Source organism: Falco peregrinus, chromosome 6, assembly GCF_023634155.1.
Source record: "Falco peregrinus isolate bFalPer1 chromosome 6, bFalPer1.pri, whole genome shotgun sequence".
Classification (NCBI taxonomy): domain Eukaryota; kingdom Metazoa; phylum Chordata; class Aves; order Falconiformes; family Falconidae; genus Falco; species Falco peregrinus.
The window spans coordinates 8747719-8763228 of NC_073726.1; the positions used below are offsets into that span (position 1 = coordinate 8747719).

At 38.9% G+C, this 15510-nt stretch overlaps 1 protein-coding gene across 3 annotated transcripts; it reads left to right on the forward strand.

The window, feature by feature from the left end:
• The first annotated feature begins 459 nt into the window (after window positions 1-459).
• Window positions 460-15146, forward strand: ZNF800 (zinc finger protein 800). 3 transcript variants are annotated; one of them, XM_055808560.1, is made up of 6 exons: window positions 466-607; window positions 1258-1365; window positions 3598-3693; window positions 7289-7432; window positions 10477-12238; window positions 13651-15146. In XM_055808560.1, the coding sequence occupies exons 2-6, from the start codon at window positions 1305-1307 to the stop codon at window positions 13658-13660; spliced, it is 2073 nt and encodes a 690-aa protein (XP_055664535.1). In that variant the 5' UTR covers window positions 466-607; window positions 1258-1304; the 3' UTR covers window positions 13661-15146. The 3 variants fall into 3 exon arrangements, with proteins under 3 accessions (XP_055664537.1, XP_055664535.1, XP_055664536.1); XM_055808561.1 differs by having other exon boundaries at window positions 496-607; window positions 1255-1365; XM_055808562.1 differs by having other exon boundaries at window positions 460-607; window positions 10477-15146.
• Window positions 15147-15510: the final 364 nt, after the last annotated feature.

Consider the following 15510-nt stretch of genomic DNA (forward strand, 5'->3'; position numbering starts at 1 on the left):
TCCTCTCTCAGAAAAGTTTATCCTCCAGCTGTTGAAAGCGCTGATCTATCCTTTTCCATCGTGAATTTACCAGACCAACTGGCGGTTGGTTGTGTGGTGTTTTATTTTTTTAATAAAAACCCAACCTGTAACAGGGCAGACCGGGCTGAGACGGGGCAGAAACGCCACCTCAGGCGCTGCTGGCCGCTCCCACTGGTCTCCGAGCAGCTGCGCCCTCCGGGCAGCTCTGCACATCACCGCCGAGCGCAGAGCCCGGCGGCGAGCCCTGCTCCCTACGGAGACGGGGACGGCGCCGCTTTCCGCCGCCCGCCGAGCCCTCCGTGCGGCGGCCACCCCCCGCCCCAGCGCCTCGTCCCCCGCCGCGCCGGGCCGCCCGCCTCCGCGCCCCGCCGCAGCCCCGCCGCCGGCCGCCGCCCGGCACCTGTGCGGCCCGGCCGGGGGAGCGGCGGGCGAGGCGCCTGCGCACTGCGGGGCCCCCAGCCGCCAGGGCCGCAGTCACTTCCTGCCCCTGTGCCCATCCGGCTCCGGGGTCAGCGGCCGCCGCTCTGGCGGGACAGGGGCGAATAAAGTTTTGTCCGGGGGGGGGAAGCCGGCCGTCCTCTCCCAGGTAGGGGCTCGCCCGCCGCGGCCCGCCCGCCGCGCCGCCCCCCTCCCGTCGGCGGCCTTTGGCGCCCGCTGTCACCTGCCGGCCGCTGGCCCCTCCCCGCCCGGGCTCGCGCGTGGCGGGGCGGCGGGCGCGCCCGGCTCCGGCTCCGGCAGCGCCGCGGGGGGCGCCCGGCCCGGCCCGGGCGGGCTGCGGCCGCTGTCGGTCGGGGACGCAACTTTCCCTCACTCGGGCGGGAGCTGAGGGACGCGGTCCCGGCGGCGGGGCTGCGGGGGGAGGTCGGGGAGGTGCGGACCGAGCGCGGCGGGAGAGCGGCGCGGCGGGAATGCCGGCTGAGGGGGCGCGGGGCCAGCGGCCGGGATCGGCGGGGCCGGCGGCGGCCGGGGGCTCTGGTGGCGGCGGGGCGGGCGCGCTGGCTGCGGCGGGCCGGGCCGGGCCGCGCTGTGTGGCGGGGCCCGGGCGGGAGGGAGCGGGCGGGCTCGCCGCAGCGGCCGTTGCAGAGGGCGGTGTGGGACCTGCTGTGAACAATGGAAGGGTGCCGCTGCCTCCTGGCCTGCCCCGGCCGTGCCGCTGCGGGAAACGGGTGTGCGGGGCTAGCGCGCTCCTGAGCCGCCTCCTCGCCGGGGTGACAGTTAATTTGCTTCTTTTAGCAGAAACGCGCTGCTGGATGTAGCAGGACAGTAGGTCGTGGTCACGGAAAATGCCGCTGAGGGACAAGTGTTGTCAGACAGACCACCACCACCATGGATGCTGCGAACCAGGTACGGTGGTGTGTGATGCTTTGGCTGTTTTACTCGTCTTCGCTAAACCCTTGAGGAAGCTGCTGTGATGTTGCAGATGTGCATCACTAGCGACAGTTTTGGATGTAAAAAGTGTCCGAACTTGTTTTGGAAATGCTTTTTGGTATCCTTGAACTGTCACATTAAAATTATTTGAAGACGACAATTTTTCAGTTCCTGCAGGATGTGCAATAATCCGCAAGCCACAAGGCATTGTATGCAGTGAGCAGAGGAAGGCCAGAAGTTATGTAAAACTGGCCTGGCCTTTTTGTTTCCAGAAAGTGTAATATCCTGCTTCTTTGGTAAAATGACATTTCTGGCAATATCTTGCATTTGCTGTGTATCTTTTTACTTTACATCCTTGGTGAGCTCTGATGAAGTTGAAGATCTTCTCAGAGAACAAGAAAACCCTCAAGTCCTGAAACCGCTGTTTGCATTCCACTGCTGTGTGACATGGAAGATGCCATCAGTGGAAAGTGTAATGATACTTTGGAGGTTCAGCCAACTTGATAGATTTTTTTTTTTTTTTTTTTTGTACTTGTTCTGCCTACTCTTATAATTGGCAGCCTACAAGGAAATTTGGTTCCTTTCTTGTTGCCTTGTTGTTGAGTTTGTTATTTGGATGCTTTCACTTGTGTTTTGAAAAGAAAGGCATCAGTTTGGGGAATTAATAGTTGAAAGCGTGAGCATGGCAACTTTGATAATGCTCCTTTAATTAAATGTAATTTGAGACTAGGTATTGTTCAGCTAGTAGAAACATTGCTTTGTGTTTAAGAAAAAATGGTTTTGAGTGATTCTAATGCTTTAAAAAGGCTAAAATACTTTCCTTGCCTTACAAATAACAGCGCTGTGTTATGTCCGCTTCACATATGTCACTTCTCTTGATGTCAGTGGGTGTTGCGCATGCATATTAGAGGCAGTATACAAACCAAAATATACTATTTGGAAGAATAGGGAATAGGCTAGTAGAATACAATATGTCATTGTGTTAGAGATCCCCAAACGATTAGCTGATTTGTAATGGTTGTTATGTGTTCGTATATATAATAGTATGTTATGGGGCCAGCATAGTTGGGTGCAGTGTTCATTCTATCGTTCTTTTCTTAGCCTGCTTTTCTTTCTGATGTTCTTTTCAGCTTGAATTTGTTTATAACCTTACATCTTCTAGAACAACTTTCCCGTCAAAAATGTGTTCAATCTATTTGCACTTAGTATCTCTAAATAGTTTTGTACTATGCCTCTACTGCTCCTTATCAAAAATAAATTTCTTAGAGGTGCTCAGTGCTTCATTTAAAAATAGAAACCTTACAATAGGCTTAAAAATCAAACCAAATGGGTAAGGTAGGAACTGATTTATAAAGTACAAAGCTAGTTATTTTGTCAATAAGAAATTAAAAAGAAGACCTAACTAATGATTTTGCAAACATGTGCTTGAATAAGTACTCCGATTCATTTAAATTTGGTTTTCCCTCCGGCAAAAAATTAACTGCCCTATGCATATACAGCAGTGAAATGCTACTAATTTTCATATGCATAAATACTGCGTATCGGAACAACTAATAAACATCCTGCTCAATAAAGGTTTTAATTTCAGTAGATTTTACAAAGATTGTGACGTGGAATGAAGCTTCAGAAGTAAGGCATTACTTCAGCAGTTTGCTGGAACCAGAAGCATTTCCTGAATGTGGCTTTACTGGTTAAAAATATTGTACTAGCTCTTTTTGGTGTATATTACGTAGTTGTGCTTTTTTCTGATCATTGCTAGTGCTTTAGATGTGTACTGGCAACATGAAAATCACATAGTATGCTGTGAAGTACAGTATTTGGTTGTGGTTTTTTGTACATCTGTTTCAGTTTGAATGATGGGAGTCAGGTAGCTTGTTCGGGGGAATTGCTTTAACTGACCAAGATTTCTAGTGAGTTAGTTTGGGTTTATATATTTATATGCTTTTTTGCTTGATACAGGTAGCTTTGAATACATATTTTCTTTAAATAATCAGAATGACAACAAACTGTCAGAAGGGATCGTGGCTGGAAAATTCAGTATTGACTAGGTTTTAATTCAATGTAAATTAAATTTTTTTAGTAAGGCAACTTCTGCTGTAGTCCTGGACTTTCTTTTTAGCTAGTTTACTGTATGCACAGAAAATCTGTAACTTAATAAAAATCACCTGAGTATTTTCTAATGGCTTATTATCCTTTTATATATTTCAGTGCACGTGTTGGAACCTGGTGATCCTCCGTTATTACAGCAGCCTCTACAAACGTCAAAATCTGGTATTCAACAAATCATTGAGTGTTTTCGTTCAGGTATGAAACTGTCTGACTCTTACGAAGTTCATTACCTTGCTATAAGAGTTATGTATTTGTAGTATATTAAAACAGCCAACACTTGACTTTCTACATATTTGCAAAGTATTTGTAGTTAGGTGCTATTCATTTGAATAAAGTTTTTCATATAAAGTAGTGAAGCTACAGCTTCTGCTGTATAAATATCTTTCAAAACCATTAAAAAATAGGTGGTTATTCTGCTTTGTGTCGTCCCTCCTGCTGTTATTAATGAGTTTATCCTAGAACTCCAGAGATTAAAATACACTGTTTACCTTGAACTTTTTAGAATTGCTTTATCATGTTGCTTTCAAGGTGTTCCTTGATTGATTTTGGCAGTTGCCATACATAGCAATGACTGTAAGAATAACAACTGAGTGTTTGGGTGAGTATGCAGGAAGTGACTGAAACCTTTAATGTTTTCTGGCTGTTTCTACGCCTTTGATATGACAAACTGAACATTTTACTTTCACAGCCCTTGGTGCGAGAACGCAGCAGTTCTTACAAAAAATTAAAGTGATGTTTTTAATTCTTCTATTTACATGTTTCTAGGTTATTCCACATGAAACTGTTACATATATGAAATGTTTCATGTATAAATCATCGCTGCGATGTAATGGGATGCATGTCTGGGCTCAGTCTTGTAAAAGAGCACGGTATCTATGTTCTCTACTAGCACTTCAACAGCTTGATACAAAGAGAGAAGCTAGGTGTGAGAGTCATCGTTAGTAACCTTTTTTAGTTTAGTTGAGATTGCCTAAAGCCTCAGATATGTGTGGCAGGCTTCTTTTCCTTAAGCAGATTGATGGAATCTCTACTGGTCATAGCACGAACTAGCTGCAAGTACCCTTGTCTCTGGGCTACTGCCAGATTGTCCTCGCTGTCAGGTGTTACATTGATGGCTTACCTTGACATCTTCAGTCATGTGCACCAGGGAAGCTGGACAGAAGGCAAAAGGACTTAGACCAAGATTTTACTGTTTAGTTTTGAACAAGCAACATTTCATTATGGAAAATAAACTCATTTTGATTCTTGTGGTAAAGTAGAGATTAAAGCCAGAGTATTGTCCATAACTATTTAAGTGGTTTTAGCAGAAGCTTCTGTCATCCAAAGCATTTTTTTTTTTTCTAAAAATGAAATCGCTAAAGGCATAAACTTTGGTATTTCTGCCAGGAAAGTATTTGTAATAACCTCTGTTCAGTTCCGACGTCTTGTGGATATGTTATTCTGTTGTCAACATTTACAAATATTAACAGAATTTGACAAAGTATCACCTGTTCCCATTAGATGTAACTACAAAAAAGAGAAGGCTTCAGTAAGCTGGAGGCAACATATGCTGGCAGAAGACTGACTGCTCATTGCCATAATCTGTAATTGTTGAAGAATAAGATGTTTTTTTCCTCTGCCCGCTGTGTCCACAAAACCAGTGGATGTTTTAAATTTCCAGGAGTCTCTAAAGTTCTACAGTCTAATTCAAAAGGACCAATTATTTTTTTACTCCCACCAGTGAAAATCTTGACAGTTGCATAAGGATGGTTTGAAGTGAGAGTGACTGCCATGTCATCTAGTCTGACCTCCAGTATGTCATAAATCCTTTAATCTCATCCAGTAATTCTTAAGCCAATAATTTGGATTAGAGAAAAACATTTTATTCCTGAATGGAAAGAGATTGAAGTATCAGTATAATGGGAGAGAGAATGAGGCACTAGTGTGTCCCTTGATTGGGAAAGAATGGAGAATTAGATGATTTGTTTTGTTTTGTTTGGGAGTGTGGTTTGTGGCTAGGGCACGCATCAACAGCATGGCCAAATTTTGGTTTATTGCGTGCTATCACCAAATAGGAGGTCTTTTATTTGAACTATAGTTTGGTAACTTACTGGAATTTTACCTGCATAGAACATCTTCAGTTTTGTTCAGCTGGGTTTTTGTCAGTGGTTTTCTTTATATACAGAAATTCCAACATTTGTTGGTGAGATCTGAATAGACAACTTGCTTTCGGGGGAATTCTGTTCAATTTTTACATTTGGGGTTTTCACTACGTCTAAATATTTGTCCAGTAGTCTGTAAAAATACAGGTCAGGTGATGGTGAGGTTAGTAACACTTGAGGAAAGAGCAGTAAGAAGAAAAGACAAGAGGCTGTGGCTGTGGCCCAGGAAAGGCATAAGAGGAGACAGGAACTGGACGGTAGGCTCAGATAGTCAAGTTTGGGTCCTATTTTTAAGCAATTGTTGAAGAAGACACTGTTCTTTGCTAAAACCCAGTTGTAAAAACATTTGTGGTACTACTTTTACACCAAGAAATAAAAATTGATCTTGATAAGGCCTGTTTGTATTGAGGAATTATTGGTTGTTATGAAATTATTATTACTTGAGTTCTCGCACATAGTTCTGCAATGTGACTCTGAGTTTGGTCTTTAAAAGGAATTCTTAAGAGACATGTCGGTGATGACAGAATCTTCTATTCTTGTATTTTTCTACTCTATAGACAGAATCTGAAGAATTTCTATTTCAGCTTGGAGAGTGTCTTGATGCTGTTCCATAGTTGACTGGTATTGTTTATTCTTGGTTGAGTTTCACTATTTTTGCTTGCTGGACTAATTTTGATTAATTTTGGTTAAATCCATTATAAGAAAAAAATCAAGATAAATTAGCTGAATTTGGCTAGCTAGCATTTGTTTCTAATTTGCAGTGGGTAAGTATTCATCATTTAGTAATCCATTGCTAATTGTAGACATTACGTTCGTAATTTTCATGAGATGAGAAATGGAGGAGTGGATTTAAAGTGTAACTTAAACTCTGAAGCCTTTAGTTCTTTAAGCAAAGCAGGAGCTGGAATACATCAGCAGTGCTACATCAAACATCTTCAGGGTTTTTTTGGAATATACATTGTGTAATAGTCTGGAAAGCCTCCATAGTTTGCCACACTGCCTGTGTTTTAATAGAAAAGTTTCTGACTTAAATTATATGCATTTTCCTTTCAGCAGACTGAAAATATGTCTGCAGTTCTACTTTATTGCCTAAGCATCATCATCTTGATCTTGGATCAGATACCCAGATGTAGTAACATTGCTTGACCTGTTAGTTATTCTCTTTGTTTTCTTGTATGTTTTATTTTTTTGCCTTACCAGGTGCTGTTTTTACATGAAATAGCTGTATATATCTTATTTTCTTAGCTGTGTTGGATAAACTTGAAGAAAAAATACTGCAGTCATCTTCAAATGCTCTAGGTGCTCATTCTTTCCTGTTGGGCAATTGTATGCAGCAACCAGATACTGTAGTATGGACTGCTTCCTAATGTTAGCTATTAGTTTTTATCATAAATCATCGTGCTTTCCCTGTAAACTGTAATGTGTGTAATCCTTGACTTTTCCTTGGTTTTTTTGTCAAATTAGACTTGTTTTCATAGTGAAACTTAGAGCATGTATCACGAATTTACAGTGCAATGAAGCAGCATTAACATAAGATAAAATGCTGTTAATGATCGTCACATTTTAAAATGTTTCCACTTTCATGGGATGATGTGAATTAAAAGATGAACAGAATACCTTCCTTAAGTGTAACGTTTCTTTTGTTACAGGAACTAAACAACTTAAACATATTTTGCTAAAAGATGTGGACACCATTTTTGAGTGTAAATTGTGCCGGAGTCTCTTCAGAGGATTACCAAATTTAATTACTCATAAAAAGTTTTATTGTCCTCCAAGTCTCCAGATGGATGATAGTAAGTCATACTAATTGAAATATTTAATAAAGCTATCTGAAGTTGAGAAACTTATCTTTCTGTAATTTATAAAAACACACCAGAAACAAATTGCATAAAAGAAGTGGAATTAAATTTCAATACTAACTTTTGTAGATCACTCCTATGGTAGTAAAGAAGGCACTGCACTGACTCAGTATGCGTTAACAACTGAGTTCAGGTTGCATTAACCCATGTTAAGGTCACAATTTGATAACTAGTTTATATGTCCAGCCTTTTAATGAAGAGTGTCACTGTTAATGTTCTTCTCCTTTTTCTTTCCTGTCTTTCCTTTCTTACTGTGAAAGGTGCCCAAATGTATGCCAGAGGACTGGGAAATAAATCTTGTAGGAAAGTATGGATCTAACAAAGCTTTTCCGTTTTAGATCAGCATAGCTCTGATGGACTTCAGCTGGATCCTGTAAAGTGGCTTGGATCAATATCTGTGATTTTCTCCAGTACTTGGGAAATGCTCATTGTCATTCACACAATCCTTCAGTCCTACTCATGAAACGTAGACTAAAAGTTCACTCTTTTCTTTAAGGGCTTGTGCTCCAATAATACTATCTCTTTCCCACCACTTCACCTCACCTCATGCTGCTTTAAGATACTCTGTGTGATCATGCCTAGCCCACCACCTTTGCTGTAGAAATGAAACATTATTATTGAAAGAAAATAACGTAAATGATGAGGAGAAACTTAAAGAATAATGCTTTTATGGAAAAAGGGATTTATTAAAGTCTTATTCCAGTGATGACCTTTTGTTGATCTGAGTAAAGCTGAATAATTCGGAAAAGTGCCAGCATTCAAAAATGGTATGTAAAGCTTTCTAATTGTCCTGATCGCTTGACTAGATCAACATAGGTGCAATGAGGATTTTTATATCTTGATAAATGCCTTCCTGCCTCAATATTTCAAAAATTAGGAACAGAGATTTATTTAGGTGTTTCTTTTCCCACATTGTGTCAGCTACTGTCGTGAAGGAGAAGGCGAAAAGGCTAGTACTGTCACCTTCCTTAAATGAGTGTGCTTGGCCAGTTGTAGAGAGTCACAGAACTTCTCTGGGAAATGTGATGAGTCGTATTTTCGAAGCAAGGTTAGAAGTGCATCTGATTTAGAAACAAAAGTTGCTAAGCAAAATAAGATTACCCTGAGTAAAGATTTCCCATCCAGCTTCTGCCATTCTAGCCTTCATTTAATTGGCTGGTTAGCTTTCATCGTTCACTGTTCGCTAGGAGGGGTGCAAATGAAGAGAGTAATACTACATGTTCTGAATAAAACTATGTAAATACTTACAATTTATATAAAATTGAGTCTGATGGTTACTGAATAAAGTGGCAGTTTTTTTCAGTAAAAGAGATTAAAAGGTAGTGAACAAGAGGTAGGAATAACAGTTGAGTGTCCACACAGTAAAAAGTTCCAAAGGCTATTCCCTGATGACTTTTCGAGATGTATTCAGTTAGGTAGTCATTAAGTAGTCTAATAAGGTGCTATAAAATAGGAAGGACTTTCTACCCTTGATAAAAATTATATAGATAGTCCCATTTGAAACTGACTGCAAAAGGTGCTAAAAATTCAGTGTTAGAAGATGGGTTTTGAGCAACAAAACAGCATATTTCTTGCACTGACACTCTTTTCATGTATTGCTGTCAGTGTGGAAGGATCAACCATGACTAAGTGTGGATTTTTAATTAGCTCTTACCAGGAATCACATCTTTAAGTCATCGTGGATAATTTTGAACTGTATCATTTCAATGCCTTGTCTTTTTGCTGTAGCACCCTGACTTAGGCATGCCAGTGCAGATGCTTAGCATATCGTACTGGGAGCTAGGTCACTGAATTAATTTGGCATTTAAGAACCGAGTCCTGTAAAAGCATGAATGATGTGAAGGTAAATGGGAGCAATTTTTTCGGGTTTTTTTTTGTTTGTTTTTGGGGTTTTTTGGTTTTTTTTTGTTGTTGGTTTTTTTGGGTTTTTTTCTTCCATTCTACAAAAACTAGGGGGTATCCAGCAAAATTATCAGACAGTGAAATTACTAATATTTCTGGTAAAACAAACAAGGAAACATCAGTTAACATTGCGGTAGCCAAGTGCATAAGTGCTTCAAAAGCATTTGAATAAACTTTTTGGAAAATGGGTGTTTTAAAACAGTACTTCAAAGGCAGACTTGAGCTTGAGAAGTTTGCTGGTGTCACACAAACAAGGAGAATCCCTGTATCCTTCTTTATTGCTTTTTAAGTCTGCTCCAACTCATTAGCAGGGCAGAACACAGGGTGAACTTTAGTAAACCTCGGTGAAGTTATCCTTTCTTAAAATAACGCCTTTGGCTGAGTTTTTATTGTTTTGAGGAATTAGTACGGTGTCCTGTCGTGTGTCGTCCCCGTCCCCCCCAGAATAATGCAGGGGTTTTCTGTCCTTAACATTTACTATCTTACTGTATCATTGAGCCTGTTAACTGCTTTGGCATTCCTAAAAGCTTTCCCTGCCCCAGAAGCTGTTCTCTCTTAAGGTACTTTAAATCTTCGTGCAGTGCTCAGGTTACACAGATGTTTCATTCTTTAAGGACTGTTCAGAGTTCACAGAGAAGAGCTTATTTCCAGAATTAGGTTCCTTTATTGAGAACACCCATTTCCAGCAGTAGGAATATCAGTTTCTAATGATACTGCAGGCTTAGTTTCACACCTGTAGAACAAGCTCAGTTGTGTGATGTTATTTTTGCAATTGATACTGGTTTTTAGAGATCAATTTAATTCCAGGAAAACTTAATTTTTAGTTTAGGTGGCTTTTGCATTAGCGTGCTAGAAGGGTGTACTTCCAGTATTGGCTTTTAATAAAAAAGTAGCTTGTACAGATGTGATAACAATGACTACTCAAAGCCTCCAAATATAAATAGTCAGGAAAATTACAAATACAGGATTTGTGCAAATTTGGTGACTGAATTGGCGCAGTGGTTAAAAGATACTTTGAAATTTAAATAATTTGAAATTAACAAATATTTAAAAAATACCTTTGCCTCTTTTCACAGACCTCCCAGATATAAATGATAAACAGAGTCAAGCCATAAATGACCTCCTGGAAGCAATCTATCCAAGGGTAGATAAGCAAGAATATGTAGTTAAATTGGAACCTATAGAAACTAATCAGAATGCTGTATTTCAATATGTGTCAAGGACTGATAGCCCTGATGAGAACATAGAAAGTAGTAGCACCCCTGATCAAGCTCCAGCGCAGATACAGGAACCCAGCACAGAGCAACCCAAGACTGTTTCAGCTCCAGCCCCAGTCCCAGGCGGGGAGACTGTAGAATTACCTCCTGCTGATCCCGTTACAAACAAGGTGGTACCTACTCCTGAAGAACAGCCTCCAGCAGTAAGTCCTGATTCAGACTCTCTGGATAATTCTGACTTTGGCCACCAGTTGATATGTTGCCTTTGCAGGAAAGAATTTCATTCCAGACGCAGTGTACGCCGGCACATTCGAAAAGTGCACAAAAAAAAGATGGAAGAGCTAAAGAAGTACATAGAAACAAAAAAGAAACCAAATCAGTGCTCCATGAAAGGGCGAAATAAGAATGTTCTTGTAACATTAGGTAGAAGTTGTCCTGTATGTTATAAATCATTTGCTACAAAAGCCAACGTAAGGAGGCATTTCGATGAAGTTCATAGAGGATTAAGAAGGGATTCCATTACTCCTGATATAGCTACAAAGCCTGGGCAACCTTTGTTCTTGGATACAGTTTCTGCTAAAAAATCTTTTAAGACCCGAAAACAAAAGTCGTCTTCAAAGGCTGAATACAATTTAACTGCATGCAAATGCCTTCTGTGCAAGAGAAAATATAGTTCACAAATAATGCTGAAAAGGCACATGCAAATTGTTCACAAGATAACTCTTTCTGGAAAGAACTCTAAAAGAGAGAAAGGACCCAACAATACTGCCAATGGCACAGAAATAAAAGTAAAAGTTGAACCAGCAGATTCTGTAGAACCTTCACCCCCTTCCATTGCCCTTTCTCCACAGAATGAATTAAAGGGAACAAATCATTCAAATGAGAAAAAGAGCACACCGTCAGCACAGAAAAATAAAGTTAAACAGGACCCTGAAAACCCTAAATCAACTTCTAAATCAACCACTAAATCAACTTGTAAATCAACCACTAAATCAACCTCTAAACCAACCAATGCATCTGCTGCAGGTGGCCAGCAAAAAACCAGGAAGCCAAAACTTTCAGCTGGCTTTGACTTCAAGCAGCTTTACTGTAAACTCTGTAAACGCCAATTTACTTCTAAACAGAACTTGACAAAACACATTGAATTACACACAGATGGAAATAACATTTATGTTAAATACTACAGGTGTCCACTCTGCTCTTACGAAACACGTCGCAAACGTGATGTGATAAGACATATAACTGTAGTTCATAAAAAGTCGCCACGCTACCTTGGGAAAATAACTGCGAGTTTAGAAATTAGAGCAATAAAAAAGCCAATTGATCTTGTTCTAAATAAGGTTACAAAAAGAGGCCCTCAGAGGGATGAAACAAAACAGATTGGTTCAAAACAGGATGTCACCTCCAATTCTCCCAATAAGAAGTACGAAGGAGCTGATGTTGGTATTGAAGTAAAAGTAACAAAAAACTTTTCTCTGCACCGATGCAATAAATGTGGGAAAGCGTTTGCCAGAAAAGCTTTTCTAGAACATCATAAGAAAACCCACAAAGCAAATGTATCTCATTCACCTGAAGAAAACAAAACCAAAGGCAGAAGTACAAGATCTAAAGCTGTTGTCTGGTGAGGAAAAAGAAAAATGTTTTGTCTTTTTGTTGTTGTTGTTGTTAAGAAAAAGCAAAACAAAACCATTGCCTTTCTTTTGCTGTTGATCTATTGCCGAAAACATATTTTTCCATAGATTTTAAGGTTTAGCAGCTTAAATACTAAGGTAGATGTCAAATTTTATTTTCTTAAATTTTGTTTTTAGCGTTTTGGAAAAGAGTTAATTTCTAAATTTGTCATTGTAGGAAGTTGGAATAGAATTAGGTTAAACTGTACTGAGTCAACTCTTTACATTGTCTTAAGCCATTTATTGTAATCAAGCTAATATACGTACATTTCTAAAATAGTGATTTTTTAAAATTAACAATGCTTTCGTTTGAGTAACATAACCTGTTAATTAACTTCTCTGTGACCCAGTTGAAGAAGTACTACAGGTACTACAGTAAAAGCTGTTGACAGAAAAAATCCCTATGAACTTACTGGAATTTGTCATTCGTGCATTTATTTTTATTTGTTTAAAACTTGAATGTGTATTGCCTATGCCCTGTCAACAAAAGGAGATCAAACTGTTTTTTGGAATGTAATTTGGATGCTTAATTGCTTTGATTTAAAATCAGTATGTGTTAGGTGCTTACAAACACCTTTAAAATCCTCAGATTTAGGATTTGATTCTTTTAAGGCTTATTTATAGAAGCATGGGTTTGAAGACTGCTGGTCATTTATTTTTTTAAAGTGTTTGAGTCTCATCAAGATTTTTTTTTTAAGCCTAAATATGTGTAAAAGTCTGGCCAAGAATTTTCTAAAGTTCTGTTTATATGGTACTCTGGGAGTTTTTTTACACTTGGAGGGGATGTATTTGTAGTTTCTCAGTTTTCTGTAGCCTTCATGTTAAAGATGGCCTATTTTAAAAATAACCTTTTAAAAAAGGAAAAAAACCACTTTTATCTATGGTGAATTTGTATTTCAGAATGACTGACTGATGTCTGAAGGTTGGAGGATTGTACAAAAAATTAATGAAGAGAAACAGTAGTTACACCAAGGTTTTTTAACATCCTTATTCAGAATTATCTTTCTAGCATGTGTGGTGAAAAAAACCACAAGTGTATGTGCCTTTTTCTATATTTCAACTCTGAAACGCTGTTTCCCAGGAGGTAATTTGATTTGAGTTCAGCTTTCGTAGTGAATTGCCACCCAGCTATGTTAAATTGTAATCTGGTGCTTTTGTGACTTCATAACAAATCCTGTCTAGGTGGGATGGAACTTCAAAAATTAACTGAGCTGGACCCTGAATTAAAGAGGAAGAGTGACTTCTGCATTTTGATCAAAAATTAAAAAGTTAGCCTTGTAAATTATTTATGTTGTGTAATTTAAAACATAATTATATGGGTAAACTCAAAAGTATTAATTTATTCCCATTTCTCCTCAGATAGGTTCAAGTGATGTTCGGAAAGTTTGGAGTTCATATGAATGAAAAAGACTTTAGTTTGTTGTTGGAACTGCTAATACCTTGATAATGGTACTATAAGGAGGAAATATTTTCATAAGCTGTTGTTTTCTTACTAAATTAGTAAACATTCTGACTGCTTGTAGGACAGTGCCTCCTCCCAAAACAGTGAAGTAGTTGAAATGCACACGTGCTTCTAAATTAGCAGTTCTCTCTGTGCAGTTGAGGTTTCACGCAGTATAGAAGGAACTTTCTGAAACTAAAAAAAGTACAGAGGCAAGTTAATGAACGGCAGCTTTGGAAGAGGATTTTTTGTTCCTCATTTAGGAAATACCTTCAGAGAGCTCATGGTGCGTACTGGTCCTCCCTGGTAGTGCTAACTGATGAACAGCTCTTACCTTTTTTGTGATATCCTACTTTGGTAAATGTGTTTTATACTGGTTTAAATTTATTACAAATGAATGTATAAGAGCAAACAATGTAGTGTATATTGGCTGAATTGTACTAATTTTTAGTATTTGCCATAACATCAGTTTGTTCATATTGACTAATTTCCCAGTTCCGGGACGTTCTGAATTTCACTGTACTGAAGTCACTTCAAAGATCTCCATTTTGTTTCTGTGTGTGGTTCACAGGCAAACTTTGTAAACATCTAGGAAGTTTACAAGAATATCCACATTCCTCTATTCTTTAATTTTTTTTTTAAAAAATTATACATAAGCACTTTAATGATAGTTGCAGTTTATTTTTTCAGTTTATATTTTGAAAGATCAACACACTAATGTTAATATGAAGGTAGTGAATATTTGCTGATGTATTATAGACAGACAATCTGTGCACAACCACTTAAAATGTTAGGTTATTTCATTAAATATTAATAAAAAGGGAGGATAGCGTGGGAGAAACTCAAAATATTTTTTCTCTCAAGATCATAAGTGACCACTTTAGGTAGCACTTGACTTTGTATAATTTGGAAAATGTTTTAGATACCTTTTTTTAACCTTTTAATCAAGACTGTAGTAAACCAGTTGCATGCCTACCATTATGAAATTCTTGGCAGGTTTCATGTGTCAATGGTTTGGGGTTTTTTTGTTGTTTTGGCCTCTTTTTTTTTTTTGTTTATACTTAGAAAATATTTTGTTTAGTGATTTGTGTCAAATTGCTACAATTTGAAAGGTATTGTACATCAAAAGAAATACCATGTTTTTTTATATAGGTTCACTCCCTTACTTAGGGAGGTGCCTCGTGTTCATATATACTTTTTGTATAAAATATATCTAAAAATGTTGATCACAAGATCAGGAGTAAAAATACTTTTATGGATAGAGAAATATTTGGCCCTGTTAGTGCATTGCACTAAAAATACTGTGAATGGGAGCTGGACTGTAGCTGTTGCTCAAAATGTTCTATATTGAATGTACATGCTTTTGTTTGGATAAATGTACTGTATTTGATGGAAAATAAAGCAGACTGGAAATGACATTTAAGTGTGCATAAACAAAAAGGTGTCGTGTTTGTAAACCCAGAATATCTGTCCCTCCACAATCATAAAATACGTTTGCATTTTTGTAAAGTTTTACTCTTTGATAACTAAAACTAGTTGTTTGTAATATTCTGTTGTAATAAATGGTTTTTTGGTTATTAAAAATTTGGCACTTGTGGAGTGAACACTTCTCCACACTGATGGTTGACCCTTGCTGTATTTTTGGGAAACGCTCTTGATAACTGGCTTTTTGTTCCCCGTGAAGGTGTCTCTTCCTTAGCTGAGAAAAGCTTGTTTTTATTGTCCTTCTAAAACAAAAGTGAATATTAATGCTGAAGGAGTTGGTTTTTGGTTTTTGTTTGG